Genomic DNA, 14,527 nt, shown 5'->3' on the forward strand with positions numbered 1-14,527 from the left:
AATTGGTCCACGTCCAGATGGGGGGGGGGGGCGTTAATTAGAATGACGACATTTCCACGTAAGACTGAGTAAACCTCTGCCTGCTTAAAATTAATTAATTTAGTTAATTGTTAGTTTAATCACTCTATTCTGGGTGAGCTGCAGGTAACTTTTATAAAATATGTTGTTTACTGTTCAACTGAGAGACACATTAATTTTGTCCTCTGATCTGCACACAAGAGGACTGAACTCAACATCTTTCTCCAACATTTGGGGAAATGATAGATAAAAAATGTATTGAACAGAAATATCTTTACTCTGATAAATGCTGTAAGTACATGTGAAATCCAATTTAAGTAAGTATTCAGTTTATTTGCAGTAATAGAGTATATCAATACGATATCAGTAATATGAATTTTCCATGAAATCTAGGGGGAATTGAAGGAGTATGACAAAGAGGCCTACTACACATCACATGTGTCCATTTATTACCCAAGCACCTGTTACTAACACACCTGTTTACTCTCCACCAGTGTGGGGTGTGGGAGGTGAGGATTTGAGTGATGGCGTCCATTCTTAAAGGTGGTTCTCCTTGTTGACTGACAGCACTTTTGAATGATCACTGATCATTGATCACTGCCCCAACATCAGTCGTTTACTTTGGTCATGTACTTTAGTTGAGTGTATAGGTACATGTATCTACTTTGTGTCTACTTTATCCTTTATGTGAAGCACTTTGTAACTTTGTGTTTTATATAGTGATATATAAATAATAATAATCGTTATTATTATTACTATTATATCCCTCATACTAGAGCATGACAAAGAGGCCATGATATCTCTATCCCACACAGTACACAGAGGAGGAACATAAGCTTTTGAAGAAAACATTCTACCTTAAAAAATACAGAGTTCCCACTCCCGAATACAAGTTGGGGCCCTAAGGACCTGGTCAGATTAGAGGGTAAGTGAACAGTTGATTCTCGTAATCAACGTGTTGGACACAGAGGTGCGGAAGTGCACTGTGAGGAGCCGCAAACCAGGCAACAGACTGGGGCTCCAAGGGGAAAAGGGGCCTCTGATGGCCCCTCATATAGACACATTTGCAATGATAACTATAAACCCCCTTAAAGAACTAAGCAGTGCACTCCCACTGCCCCAAAACCCTTCTAAGTGGGGTCCCTGATGATGTGTGCTGTTGCAATCATATGGCGATTGTCTGCATGAGGTATTAAGGGGACATCTAGAAATGTCACATCATCAGCTAATAGTTTGCATGTTGGGGGCAGTTTCTTAGAAGGTTTCAATTTGCTTCTTTGCCTGGGGTCCCCCAGAGTCTGGGGTCACCTCTGCTTATGGGTGCTCCTAGTCGGCAGTGGTGGTCTGAGGAACCGCTGTGCGTCTGGTCTGAACCAACAGAGGAGCTACTTTGGCATGAGTTGCAGAAGATTTATTGATGGTTTTGGGAGGAATGTGTCACAAGGCATAGTGCATCGCACCCTGCTGTGCACAGGGCCACATAGCTGCAGACCGATCAGGGTGCCCATGATAAGTAGTGTGTCACCTTTCACAAACATGTCTTGTAATGTGATATAATCTCATGTGATAATCAATGTCGTCATATGACAAATTATGTGCATTTTTAAAGGGCCACACTGGCAAATTACACTGCAAAATAATAAAGCCAAGAGACAACACTACATGGACAAAATACACTTTATAATGACTTTATTCAATGATTTGATCCTGAAGTTAGTGACAGACATCAAATAACTTTACTAATGGCAGAGAGCTGAAATATTATTCAGAATGTTAAGTGTAAGATTACACAAACACAAGCGAACAAACCAAAGCAAAATTCTCCAAGGTAAATACATTACTAGGTCTAATTCTGGGTCTTAAAACCTGAATCACAGGTTTTAAGACCCAGTATTATATGTTTTTGACTAAAATACATTTATACAGTCTCCAGTGAATCATGACTCAGACTAGGTACATGATTATGCTTAAAGAGCCACCACAGGTACTAAAGCAGGCAAATGCATGCAGAGAAGCATGTGGTTGAAGCTGGACACCTGCTCAGGTAGGAGTCAGACCATAAGCACAAGCTGAGGTTTCTAGCAGTTTCTCTTGGTGTGGATGAGGAGTTCTCTCTGCAGGTTGACCTCTAGACTCCCAACAGTTTTGTTGCCGGGCAGATCGGTGACCAGAGTCAGTTTGTTAAACACTCCTCGACCAAAATAGTCGGCCACAACTGAGAAGCCATCATTAGAGCTGCGTAACTGAAAACCAGAGAAAAGACACAAGAGCTTTATTAGTCATGTGCTGAAATAAAATATAACTAATTTCCTGTCTGGAGATGAGTGGATCAGATTCTTAGATTAAAGTTATAATGAATGAAAGGAAGCTTATGATTAAACACACAACTTCCATTATTTTTGGTCAACTTTCCTGTAGTCAGAGCTCATTTATTCTTACCTGTCTGTTGAAGTGGTCGTGCAGGTCACGTTTCTGGTCCTGGGCACGCAGCATGTCCATGACTTTACGGTTCTCTGGGGTGCACGTCGGGCATTCAGCCTCACTCTCTGCATAGCTTTCGAAGCAGTGTTGGTGGAAGGAGTGGCTGCACAAGAAATGAACAGATGGCAGCTCCAGGGGACTGTTGCACATGTTACACTTGGTCTTCTGGAATATCTTGGCACTGTGTGGAAATATTGGGGTGAACAGTTAGAGTCACTCTGTGACTTGTGTGGGTCACATCAGTACGTGTTGTTTGCCAGCTTTCATCTGCCACCACTCCCAACCCTGAGCTACAGTGGCTGTAACTGACAGAAGCAACAATAAAAGTCACAACACATGATAGATGACAGAATTGTAGTTCGTCAAAAATCCCCTCCCTCATGTGACCGACCTTGTTTTGAGCTCCTGGATCTCAGACCGGAGGTGAGCCGTTTCCTCACGGTACTGGTGGATCTTGCGCTCATCGTCCTCTATCTGCTGGCTCTCCCTCTGCAGCTTGTTGATGAGGTAGTCCTTGATGACCGAGAGAGTGGCCGTCGAGTTGTGTGCCAGCGTCTGCACCACTATGGCCACACAAAAACCATGTTTGTAATGCTGTCCAAATAGCCTCTTTTCAAACATCATCTGACTGATGCTAAGAGATCTCAGTGTTCTAAATCTAAACAAGCTGCATGAAGTCAGAGGTCAAATGTTCACCAGCTCACCAAGCAGTGGAGGCATCAGGTTGTTTTGGTCAATGTGATGTAGGACCTCACTGATGTAGGCCTTGCAGTCCTCTTCTTTTCTGGCAAAGTAGCCCAGTGCCTGCTCCCAAAGGCAGCCCTCTTGGTCCCCATAGCGCTTGCAGGCCTCTACCACTTTACCATACTCCTCATTCTGCATGTGGTAGTGCATAATCTGCTGGTACCTGCACACCAATGCAAACCATGTCCAAGTTACCAACAATTCTAACATTACAACGTTTCCAGAACCCCTGACAAACACGTGTTCTAATTTCTCTGATGAATATGATCACTGGTGCTCTGAAAAAACATATGTAGTTAATATGTAAAGGTTTTCTCACCTCTGGGCAAGTTACATATTTAGTTGATTTCTGAAGTGAAAAGAAATAAAACTCTGCAGCAAACAGACATTAAAATGAGTCTTTCTTCAAATGTTAACGCTCTGTTACTTTTTTATATTATGAATTTAAAAACATAGGAAAAAAAATCAACAGTAATTGTGACTTATACAAAAGCTCGGACAACTTTATACTTGTAGAATACTCAACTTCATTAACTCATTAGGACTTGTAAGTCAAGTCATTAATTATGAGCTTCAGTCCTTGTGGTAACACTCAACAACCAAAAACCGACTGAGGATCTGGAAATGAAGTTGACTTAACTGTGATGTGGTAGACAAAGAAAACTTTCAGATCCAACTGCAGGTCTGCTGAGCAAAAACACAAAGACAACCTCCACGACTGCAGAGGAAGGTTCAGCTGACACAGCGGTGGTGGTTCACTCTTCCACTGTGCAGCATTGATGCACAAAGAGGGTCAACATGAGAGTCATCAGAAGGAAACCCCACCTGCAACCTCATCACAATTATCACCGTCTGAAGGCTGCAAAGCAAAATCTACATCAGCCAGAGTCAATATCAACAGATTGTGGAGGCATACTTCCTGCAGTCAGTGAGGAAAGTGAATCTGTGAAGAGCTGGTTTTTACAACAGGTTTTAAACACATCTGAAACCTGCTGTGTGAGACTGAAACATCTCAGAACTTGAAGTCAAGAAAAGCTGTGATATCAGTCAAGGGGAGGTTACCAAGTACTGACTTAGCAGGAGCCCAAACCTTTACACATGACACAATCACTGTTTTTTTAAGTTGCTGAAATAAAAAGTAACAGAGCATAAAGTTCGATTCACTTCTTTTCACTTAGAAAAAAAAAAATCAACTAAATGTGAAATTTTCCCTCTGTAAACAGATCCTTCATTTGGTGACTCACACACTGGCTTTAATGAAAAAGATCAGTTTGCTTTTACTCTCTGTTGTCTGTCAAAGACATTAATTACACTCAAACAGACTTGATTTGATAAATGTGAGTCATTCATCATATTTGCTCATTTGTTATCACCAAAGTTTGCACCCGTGTGAATACCAATAAATTATCAATCATAATCAATCGTTATCATCAATAATAAACATCACAGCAACACTGATTTCATTTAACACATCCTCTAAACTGTCCTGTGCTTTTACTGGCAAACTGTTATTCAGTCAGTCAGTTTCAGTTGCCGCATGGCTTATGATAGGTATGAAATACTTGACCTGATAAACAACCTGATAAGTTCTCTGATAATTGTGTCTTACATTTCTGTTGCCTGTTTTATAACTGTGCTCTAGCCTGTGATTAGCAAGGTCAACGTATTGATTATTTAGTTTTATTTATAACTACTGCTCATTGCTGCTCTGCATGTCAGTATGTTAACAGTTGTCTGTGTTGTTGTTGTTGTGTCAAGCTGCTTGCATGGAGATGTGTACACCTCAAGGACTCTGAGGCGTGCAGGGAAGATTGTAGCTGACTCCTCCCACCCTGGACACAAACTCTTTGAGTCACTCCCCTCTGGCAGGAGGCTGCGGTCCTTCAGGACCAAAACCTCTTGCCACAAAAACAGCTTCTTCCCATCTGCTATTAGCCTTATCAACAAGGCTAGAGAGCCCCACTGTTGCTGATCAATTGCACCAATCACCAGAAAAAATTCCTTGTATGTGAAAACATACTTGGCAATAAAACTGATTCTGATTCTGATTCTGATTCTGATGTGTACTGAAATAGTGTTTGTTGTTGTGTTAGTGTCCTGATATTTCACTGCTTCCAGCTGCTTTGCCTGTGTTCAAGTTTTTGATTATTCTCTTTGTTGTTGTTGCCTGAGGACTGCAGATGAAGATTAGCCAGCTGGCTAACACTGGCACATTTACAGTAATGTTGATCAATTGTCCCTAAAGAAATAAATTAAATGAAAGCATGGAAGCAGCAAGCCCTCACTTTCACATTAACCGGCTTCATACATATTCAGACGTTGCTGTCTGCCTAACTTACAGTTTGCCCTTCTCATAGAGGTAGAGGACGCCTTCTTTGAAGTTGTGCATCTGGCAGAGGACCAGGGCCTTATCAAACACAGTGTTGTCACTCCTCAGCAGCGACACAGCTTCCCCCTGCAGGACCTTTTTTCTCTGGCACACATGCATCAGAAAAAAAGTTCAAAAGAATTCAAATCTCTGTCTACTGTTTTATGCATTTATTACACAATGATTCAGAACTAGTTTGTGTGTTTCGCACTGACCTGTTGGTCCTGTTCATGTGCCCAGTCTTGCAGCCGGAGCTCCAGCAGTGTGTCATACACACCCTGGGGAGAACGGGGGTCCACCTCGATCATGTGCTCCAGGAAGGCTTTCAGCTCCCGAGGGTTGTTGGCAAAAATTGGGATGAATTCCTCAGAGTTGGCCTTAAACCAAAACAGAGACGGAGCATTGTTTATAAGAGCATTTCTGATTAACATTTCAGAACCACAGAGCTATTAGAGCACCAGGCGAAACTGACAGGAATTCGCCATATGCAGACTGACCTTATTGACCCGACTCCTCTCTGGGCTGTCTTTCTCAGCAGCATCTCCGCTGGGACAGTAGTTGGTGCATAAGCCCTTCAGGAGCAGCGTGGTGCCTTCAGGAACATGGTGCATGAGCGTCTTGCCATAATGCTTCATGGTGCTCTCGGCTTGGTCAAAAGGCAGACGTCCGATGTAACGGAGCCCTTCCTGGTAGTTCTGGGTTTTTGAAGCATAGTGAGATAACTGAGTTACTGTGGCTGCTCAGGGTGCAGCACAATAATAATATCCATATCTGTTTATTACACAGAAATAAGGTTGGTGGAAACGGTTTTATCATTTTCTACTTTAAATTGTTTTCTACTGCTATTTATTCTTCTCATACGAGCATCAGTACATCTATTCATGTAGCTGCTCACAAAATATACAGAATAATATTTTAACCATGTACTTACATTAAGTAAACTATAAACATACATAAACAGGATTTATATTTGAACCTTACCTCCAAAAATTGTTGAATTTAGGTCTAAGCTACACTTAAATAAACATGTAACTGTTAATGGATCAGGTGGAAACAGGTTTTAAAAGCAGGGAAATAAAGGGGTCACAATTGTACTGGGCAACATTGCCTGCTATTCTTTGAAATCAGGAGGCTGTGTATGTAATGGGAGGAGCCAGATTAAACGTGAAGTTGGTTTCAAATGTCGAGGATAAAAAAAGAGAGAAAGCTCCTGACTAAAAACAGGTCTCATTGGATCATACAGCAATGATCCTAACTTTAGAAACAGTGTTTGTGTGTGTGTGTGCAGTGGGAGGAGGTCCAGATGAAAATAAAGCTGGTTTGAAGTATCTATGAAAAAAAATGAAAATGTTACTCACAAAAATCTGAAAAGCTCTCTTGGCTATTTTGAAAGCACTTTGGAGACAGTCCCTAACTTCAGCTCCTCAGTTTCCTCCAGCTGTCAAGTCACACACAGCATCAGGATTCAGTATCAGATCGTCAGGTAAAAATAACACCTGGAACATCAGACTTCATCCTGCAAGTGACTGAGTATTGCAGCTGAATGTCTTAACTTCAAAATATTGTCATCTCTGTGTTTTTTGTATATTTGTTTACATTTTGACACATATGCATTATGGGAAGTCCTGCTGTTTTCACTACTAGCAGTTCCTGTTAATGATATGATATTAGAAGACATGATCTGAAGCAGCAACTCTCTTCAGTGCTTTTAAACAGATTTGTGGATGTTTATCCCCGACAGACATTAGAGACGGAGTCTGTGTGTTTTATTTTGACTGATGACAGAAGAAGTGGTTTGACCTGATATGAGGCAAAAATTTTTTTTTAAATAAACGTTACAGAAAAAAAATCAGATGCTGTTGTGTCTGTGCCTGTTATCTGGTCATATTGAAATCATGTATTCATTCATGTATATCCTTTGTGAAAGCACTCTTTAGTATGGTGGTCAAAAGGGCTCATTGATCATTTCCATATCTGGTGTTTTCTCACATTGCAGCACTTTTTTCTAAATGTTGAGTGAGTGTTTTCAAACTGATGAAAACAAACAAATGCTCAGTTACAGCTCGTCAGAGCCTTAACAAGAAGATTCAGGGACAGATGAGCAGGTTTTCAGCAGCACAAGAGACAACCTGCACACATCTCTGACAGATTAGGATGTTGTTTACCTTCAGGTCTTCCAGCTGGATCTTCAGGTACCATTCATGGTGCATGTGTTTCTCAGCCAAGAAAACAGCGTGGCTGTGGTAGCCAGCCTGTCGGAGGACCTTTATGGCGATCTCAACATCAAAGTGGACCTCACTTTCACTACTCTGTTCACAGTGTGAGAGGACAGTGGTGTTACAGTACAACATGGCAGCCAGTGACCTGTTCATTAAGAGAGATCCATCTGTTCTCTGATGGAAACTACCAAGTATTTTGATGACAGGGTGTCTACAGGTGTAAACTAATTAAGTTTAAGACCTTTTTAACACCACTTTCAGTGAAATTTAAGGTCAAACTTGCAACTGAAATACACACCAAAAGTGGGATTATACTCTTTCCAAGTCAGGCAGACTACAGAAATTCTCGCAGTGACGTGACTAACAAAATTAAGACCCAATCTGAATCCTTAAAAATTTAAGGACCCATGGCCACCCTGGATGAGTCCCTTCACTTTTTCATTTGTATTCGTCTCTAAGACCTACGTCCTCGTTCCTCTGTGATCACTTCAAGAAGTCGGTCACCTTAATGAACTCCTCCAGCTTGGAGCTGTCCTTCAGCTTTGTGTAGCAGTTCAGCAGCAGTGTGGTGTGGTCTGCATTAGCCAGTGACTGCCTGTGCAGGGCTTGTAGATACGCTGTCAGGTTGTGGATCCTCTGTGCATCTAGGAATTTCCTGATGACGTATGATGGCTCCAGTTTTCCAATGGTGCTGGGGGAAGATACAGTGATGTTTTATGGGTCAAATAATTAATTTTTGTACACTGAAAACGCACCAAGTCCATCATGACACCTTCCCTCTGGCATATTTTTAACACTTCTACATGGAGTAATAGTCAACAAAATGCTCAGAGATAAGTCGCACAGCACATACTATAGTCCAGTCTAATACAACAACAACAGTTACCGAATGTACTGCTGGATGGCACCGTCGTGGTCTCCTTTAAGGTAGAGGTGATCACCGTATTGCCTGAAGATCTCTGACAGCCCGTCACTGTCCAGGTGCTGGCTCTTAGCCAGGTTTATGGCCATCACAAAGAGGTTCTTTTTAAACAGCATCTTAAAGATAAACAAGGAGGACACACTGTCGCTTCCTTGTCCACAGTAATAACAGTCAGTGAGTTGATTTATAAGGGATTCCACTCTTCCGTGTTGGACTCACCTCCAGTTTGGTCTGTGTGTCTTTCTCCTGAAGAACAAACATTTTTCCATCTCTGGTCAGGATATAGAAGGAGCCCCACTCTGCCACCACATCAACGACATCATCAAAAGAGGCACTGTAGGCGATGAACTTGTTGTCCAGGTCATAGATGGTCAGAAGTTGTTTGTCTGATGGAGAGCTCTCCCTGCTACCAAACCCTGTCCTGTAGTACAGAAGTAACACTGTCAACAGACTCACAGGAGACATGTCTTTTTGTCAGACACTGGAAAGATGTTTATTAACAGCTGGACTAAAACCTGGGGCAAAAAAAAAAAAAATCAGTTAATTTTCACCATTTTTGTAATACTACCACAGTCAAACCTGCTGTGCTGCCCTACATGGGGGGAAATCTTCAACCATGTGGCACGTGTAGTCTCCCCCCTGAGTGTGATGACTGTGTTGAATAAAATGTTCTCTGTTCTTCAATAAAAACACTACTCATTTACAGTACTACTGTGTAATGTAATGTGAAAACGTAGCTGTATGAGGTCCAGCTGACACATCATATGTTGTTTGTTTTAAATAAGACAGATTTCTGATGAGGCAAAAATTTAAACCTTTGCACAGTGGACATTGCATTTTATAACCCCACAACACACAGTGTGACCTGCCTTTAACACTCAGGGGAATATTACTGTCAGTGGAGCTGCAGTTCATTTGATTTCCACAAAGTGCCACTACATAATATCTGGTGCAGTTTTGCCACAAAGTGAACATCAAAGGACTGGAGCTGCTGAGAGCCAATGAGGATCAGGAAAAACTGAGGGAAACAAAGCAATGTTGAACTTGCCGTGTTTGGTCACTGCTGTCAGTGCTTTATAAGACTAAGTGTTCCTCTCCAACTGGTTGGATCTGGCTCTAGTCTCTCTCCCTCTGTGTGTGGTAAAATAATGAAGCAGATTTACACCTGCATTATCCCAAATATTAAACTTCATCCACTGTTTCCTTTTCTGCAGTGATCAGTGAGCAGTTACAAATCAGGTGCAGTAGCTCCTCCCACATGTTGCACCTCTGGACAGAAACACCATAAAAAAGATAGAATATGCTACTTTCAGATGCAGCCCCTTGGTAAACAGGTACAAAATTAACTTGATGGTTAAGCACCAAAGAAGGGATGTGATTCTTCAATAAACTCCTCCTTAGTCTGTGGAAAATGTTTCGGTTCATGTTTTACATTATGACCATGTGAGCATCTTAAGTGATGTACAAACAGCCCCGAGCTCATCAACAAACTCGCTCCACCATGACTTTATCCCCACAATAATCATCTCATTTATTCAGTCTTATCCTTACTTGTTGGGTGACTTTGTATCCCTGATGAGTAAAAACAGATATCCCCGGTGCCAGTGAGCCAACAGCTTGTGTCCATCGAAGGCAAAGCAGGGCCCCCGCTCATCAGGCTGATACAGGTACACGCATTCATCACCAGCCACAATGAACTGGGAATCCTGGGAAGGATCTGCCAGAGAGGAGCAGCGCAGCGCACAGCCGTGTGTATCCAGCTCCACTTTAGGATACTCCTTGATGGACAGGGTGTAACACTGGGGGGGGGGGGGGGGGGCAAGAAGAGAATTGATAACAGGTGAAACAATGGCAACCTGTAGTCCGGCTGAAGGATGTATTATACATGATGACTAAACTGAAAACAAGGCTCTAGAAAAGTTGACAGGGTTTATCTTCCCCATGTAGCCCACCAGAGCCACCAGACTTACATGGACCCTCTCCAGAGTGGCAACAAACAGATGTGTGACCTTTGCCACTTGGCGGAAGGCGAGGCCTGTGACTGGGCTGCTTCCCTCGTGCAGAGTCAGAGTTTTACTGTGACGATCTCTGGTGATGTCACCTTTGGTCAAAACCACACTGCCATCTGTGAAGCCTGTCAAGAACCACAACACGCACTTTAATCTGGGAAGAGAAGACTTACCCACAAAATGAATGCTGGGTCAATGAGCAGAAGGCAGACCCTGTCTTTGTGTCTTACCAATGGCCATGAAGTTGAGGTTCTCATGTACACTGAGGCAAGACACTTCGGTTGGTTTGTTGCCAGGGATTGCAGGAAAAATCCTTGTGCAGAGAGGATTTCCACTGTCTTTCTTGTCTAGGTTCCAGACCTTTACCTGAGAGAAAAGTAGCACTTTAGTTTGGTGACGACCCATTAAAATCATTGACAGAATTTTTCTGCAAACACTGAAAAACTGCAGACTTACAAGAGGGTTTATTCCTTGTTCATCCTGCCCAACGGATACAAGGATGCTGTGCTGCTTTAGCTGGTAAAGGTGTGTTACCCGCAACTTGTAGGCCTGAAAAGATGTTAACTGCAGAGAGCGTGTCATAAGCCAGATCTTGCCATCCATATGTAACATTATGGACGTTAAGGTCAATTACATATATAGTTGTAGCAAGACATGCATCAAGCAAGGCATGCATGCATGCCATGTGCGAAAGTTTAAGAGTGGTCATATTAGGTCATCTAGGGGAAACAAAAGCTAGACTGTCAATCACTGAACACTTCACAGGTAAGACAATTTTCTGTCACTTCTAACCAGTTATATACTGCTGCATTTCTGTAGGGCAGTGTTGTATAAAGCTATGCCTGCACGTCTGGATTGCGCAGTGAGACAACACATCCTGCGTTTAGAGGGTGGGTTTGTCTCTAGATAAATTTCAACTTGATATAAATTGTCAGTGTTGTACAAATCCCCATACTAAGCACAAATTCAGTATCTACTGATATGACAAACACATGCCAATCTGTCATCACTCCCTCAGGTACCTGGTATTTTGTATGGAGTATTATAACAAACTCCATATACATGTTTTGTAATCTAATGCTGGCTTGTCAAGAACCTGAAAACTCAGAAGATTCAAAACACAGAATATTATGTCAAAACTATGTCCACCATTAAAAGGAATCACTCGACTCGCTATCGCCTGGTCAGATGGTGAATTCGAAAAATTAAGGTTTCTATAGATGTTAAAGAGTAGTCGTCATTTTACTGTCAGCTGTCAGCAGTATTAGCATAACATTAGCTGAGTTAGCTGATTCGTGGTGTGAAAGGATATCTCCGAGAACAATGTGACCCCGGCCGGAGTCACACGCCGATATTCCGTTTGGAAGAACAAAGTTTTTCCCATTATCCACAGGATCCTTCACCGTATCTTTATCAAAGAAGACAAATTTTCTCCACTGTAAGAACGCTGCCATTTTGTTAGCGTTAGCTAAATAGCTTAAACGGGGCGTTGGTCATGTGACACAAAAGTCACGTGAGCGAACCGGCTGCTTAAGCCCATTTCACGCCATGGATGTATGTGAACACTACACATATATACACTGGACAATAAACCCACGAACGTTTGGCTTGTAGGGGGAAAGGGTGTAATCGGCGTTCATTCCCGGGTCAAATGTCTCTGGAGTAGCTCCGGGTTTTTATCGGCTCCAGCTCCGCTCAGTAGTGACAGAAATATGAGGCACGGGACGAAAAAGTTTCTGACTTCCGAGTTACTTCCGGGTGCATGCGGCTCACTGAATTTGCGCAGTAGAGATTCTCCCATCATGTCTCTGGGCTATGAGTTCCACCAGACTTGACACCATGGATGTTTTTATACAAATGCTAACAGCAACGAACAATGAAGATAAATAGATGAAATTCAATTCAATTCAATTTTATCTGTGTAGCGCCAAATCATAATCTACATTATCTCAAGGCACTTTACAGGGTAAGGTCAAGACCTTACTTTGTTACAGAGAAAAAACCCAACAGTTCCCACAAAGAGCAGCACTTGGCGACAGGGGGGAGGAAAAACTCCCTTTAACAGGAAGAAACCTCCAACAGAACCGGGCTCAGGGTGGGGGGGTCTGCCTCGACCGGTTGGGTTTAGGAGAAGATAGAAAGAGGGGGAGGGGGAGGAGAGGGGAGAGAAGAGAGAGAGAGAGACCAGGAACAGCTGTGTAGGTAATGGTGTTATCAATAATAATGACAGGTAACAGTGGTTAATAGTAAAGATGAGTAGTGGTGGATCTGGATCCTGCTACTCCCGGGGCAGAGAGACCTGCAGAATGAGGACAGAGAGAGGGAGAGAGAGGAGAAGCACAAACTATGGGAGAGAAAAAAAATACAAAGTTAATGGCATGAAGTCAACGAGAGAGAGAGAGAGGGAGAGAGACAGAAATAGAGAGAGAGTGCCCAGTGAATCATGGGAATCCCCCAGCAGTCTAGCTCTATAGCAGCATAACTAAGGGATGGGTCAGGACATACCCGAGCCAGCCCTAACTATAAGCTTTACTAAACAGGACAGTTTTAAGCCTGATCTTAAAGGTACAGAGGGAGTCTGCCTCCCGAACCCACACTGGGAGCTGGTTCCACAGGAGAGGAGCCTGATAGCTGAAGGCTCTGCCCCCCATTCTGCTCTTACAAACTCTGGGAACCACAAGTTGACCTGCATTTAGAGAGCGAAGTGTCCTATTGGGAAAATAGGGAACTATAAGCTCTTTAAAGTGGATGGTGCCTGACCATTAATGGCTTTGTAGGTGAGGAGGAGGATTTTAAATTCTATCCTGGAGTTTACAGGGAGCCAATGCAGAGAAGCAACACAGGAGAGATGTGATCTCGTTTCCTAGTTCCTGTCAGTACTCGTGCTGCCGCATTCTGGATCAATTGGAGGCTTTTTACTGAATTTTTGGGACATCCTGACAATAAAGAGTTACAGTAGTCCAGTCTTGAGGTAACAAATGCATGAACTAGTTTTTCAGCATCCTTTAGACACAGAATGGGTCTGAGTTTTGCAATATTGCGCAGGTGGAAGAAGGCTGTCCTAGAGACTTGCTTTATATGTGAAGTAAAGGACAAGTCCTGGTCAAAAATGACACCAAGGTTTCTGAAATGTAGTGTGAACTGTCCTTGAGCATTTCTTTAAACGAGATATAGATCCTGTGTGTGACATTTAACTTGTCAAGAAGTTTGCTTTCTGGGCCTCACTGGCAGCAAGGCTTTGTGGACTCAGTTTTCAGTCAGTTTGGTTGAGTCTAGGCCACAAAACTACTTGGTTAGGTTTAGGAAAAGGTTTGGTTTGGGTTAAAATAAACCTGAGCAACTTGAAGGCAAATTTTCGTGCAAGCCAACCCTGAGGTCAGCATCACCCTAGTTCTCTGGACAAAAAGCCAATTGGATATTTCTATTAAATATATACTTTCTGCCCCTGCCACTGAGAAGCACACCCGTAACATGATGCTGCCACCACCACACTTCACCATAAGGATAGGTTATGAGCAATGCCTGGTGTTGGCCACAGTGTCAAGAGTTCTGTCCAGATGTTTTTGTCTTGTATACTTTTGTCTCATCAGACCAGGTAATCTTTCACTTCCTGCTCTCAGAGTAATTTAAATGCTGTTTGACAAACTCCAAGCAGCTGTTAAATACATTTACTGAAAGTGGAGAGCAGCTGAGGTGGTTGTCCTTCTTGCAGGTTCTTCACCTCTGCAGTGGACTGAAGTTCTGCTACAGAGACTGTTCTTGGTCA

General features: G+C 42.6%; 1 protein-coding gene across 2 annotated transcripts; it reads right to left on the reverse strand.

The window, feature by feature from the left end:
• Positions 1 to 1,690: 1,690 nt before the first annotated feature.
• vps11 (VPS11 core subunit of CORVET and HOPS complexes) lies at positions 1,691 to 12,527 on the reverse strand. Of its 2 annotated transcripts, none has more exons than XM_071460954.1 (16): positions 12,074 to 12,527; positions 11,218 to 11,366; positions 10,992 to 11,127; positions 10,723 to 10,886; positions 10,304 to 10,551; positions 8,972 to 9,173; positions 8,717 to 8,868; positions 8,335 to 8,521; positions 7,777 to 7,920; positions 6,109 to 6,306; positions 5,827 to 5,988; positions 5,583 to 5,716; positions 3,204 to 3,406; positions 2,891 to 3,062; positions 2,458 to 2,680; positions 1,691 to 2,261 (listed from the first exon to the last, which is right to left on the reverse strand). In XM_071460954.1, the coding sequence occupies exons 1-16, from the start codon at positions 12,213 to 12,215 to the stop codon at positions 2,097 to 2,099; spliced, it is 2,781 nt and encodes a 926-aa protein (XP_071317055.1). In that variant the 5' UTR covers positions 12,216 to 12,527; the 3' UTR covers positions 1,691 to 2,096. The 2 variants fall into 2 exon arrangements, with proteins under 2 accessions (XP_071317055.1, XP_071317054.1); XM_071460953.1 differs by having other exon boundaries at positions 11,218 to 11,362; positions 12,070 to 12,349.
• Positions 12,528 to 14,527: the final 2,000 nt, after the last annotated feature.

This window comes from Trachinotus anak, unplaced genomic scaffold (assembly GCF_046630095.1).
Source record: "Trachinotus anak isolate AG129_WGS33_773 ecotype Australia unplaced genomic scaffold, CSIRO_AGI_Tana_v1 ptg000024l, whole genome shotgun sequence".
Taxonomy (NCBI): domain Eukaryota; kingdom Metazoa; phylum Chordata; class Actinopteri; order Carangiformes; family Carangidae; genus Trachinotus; species Trachinotus anak.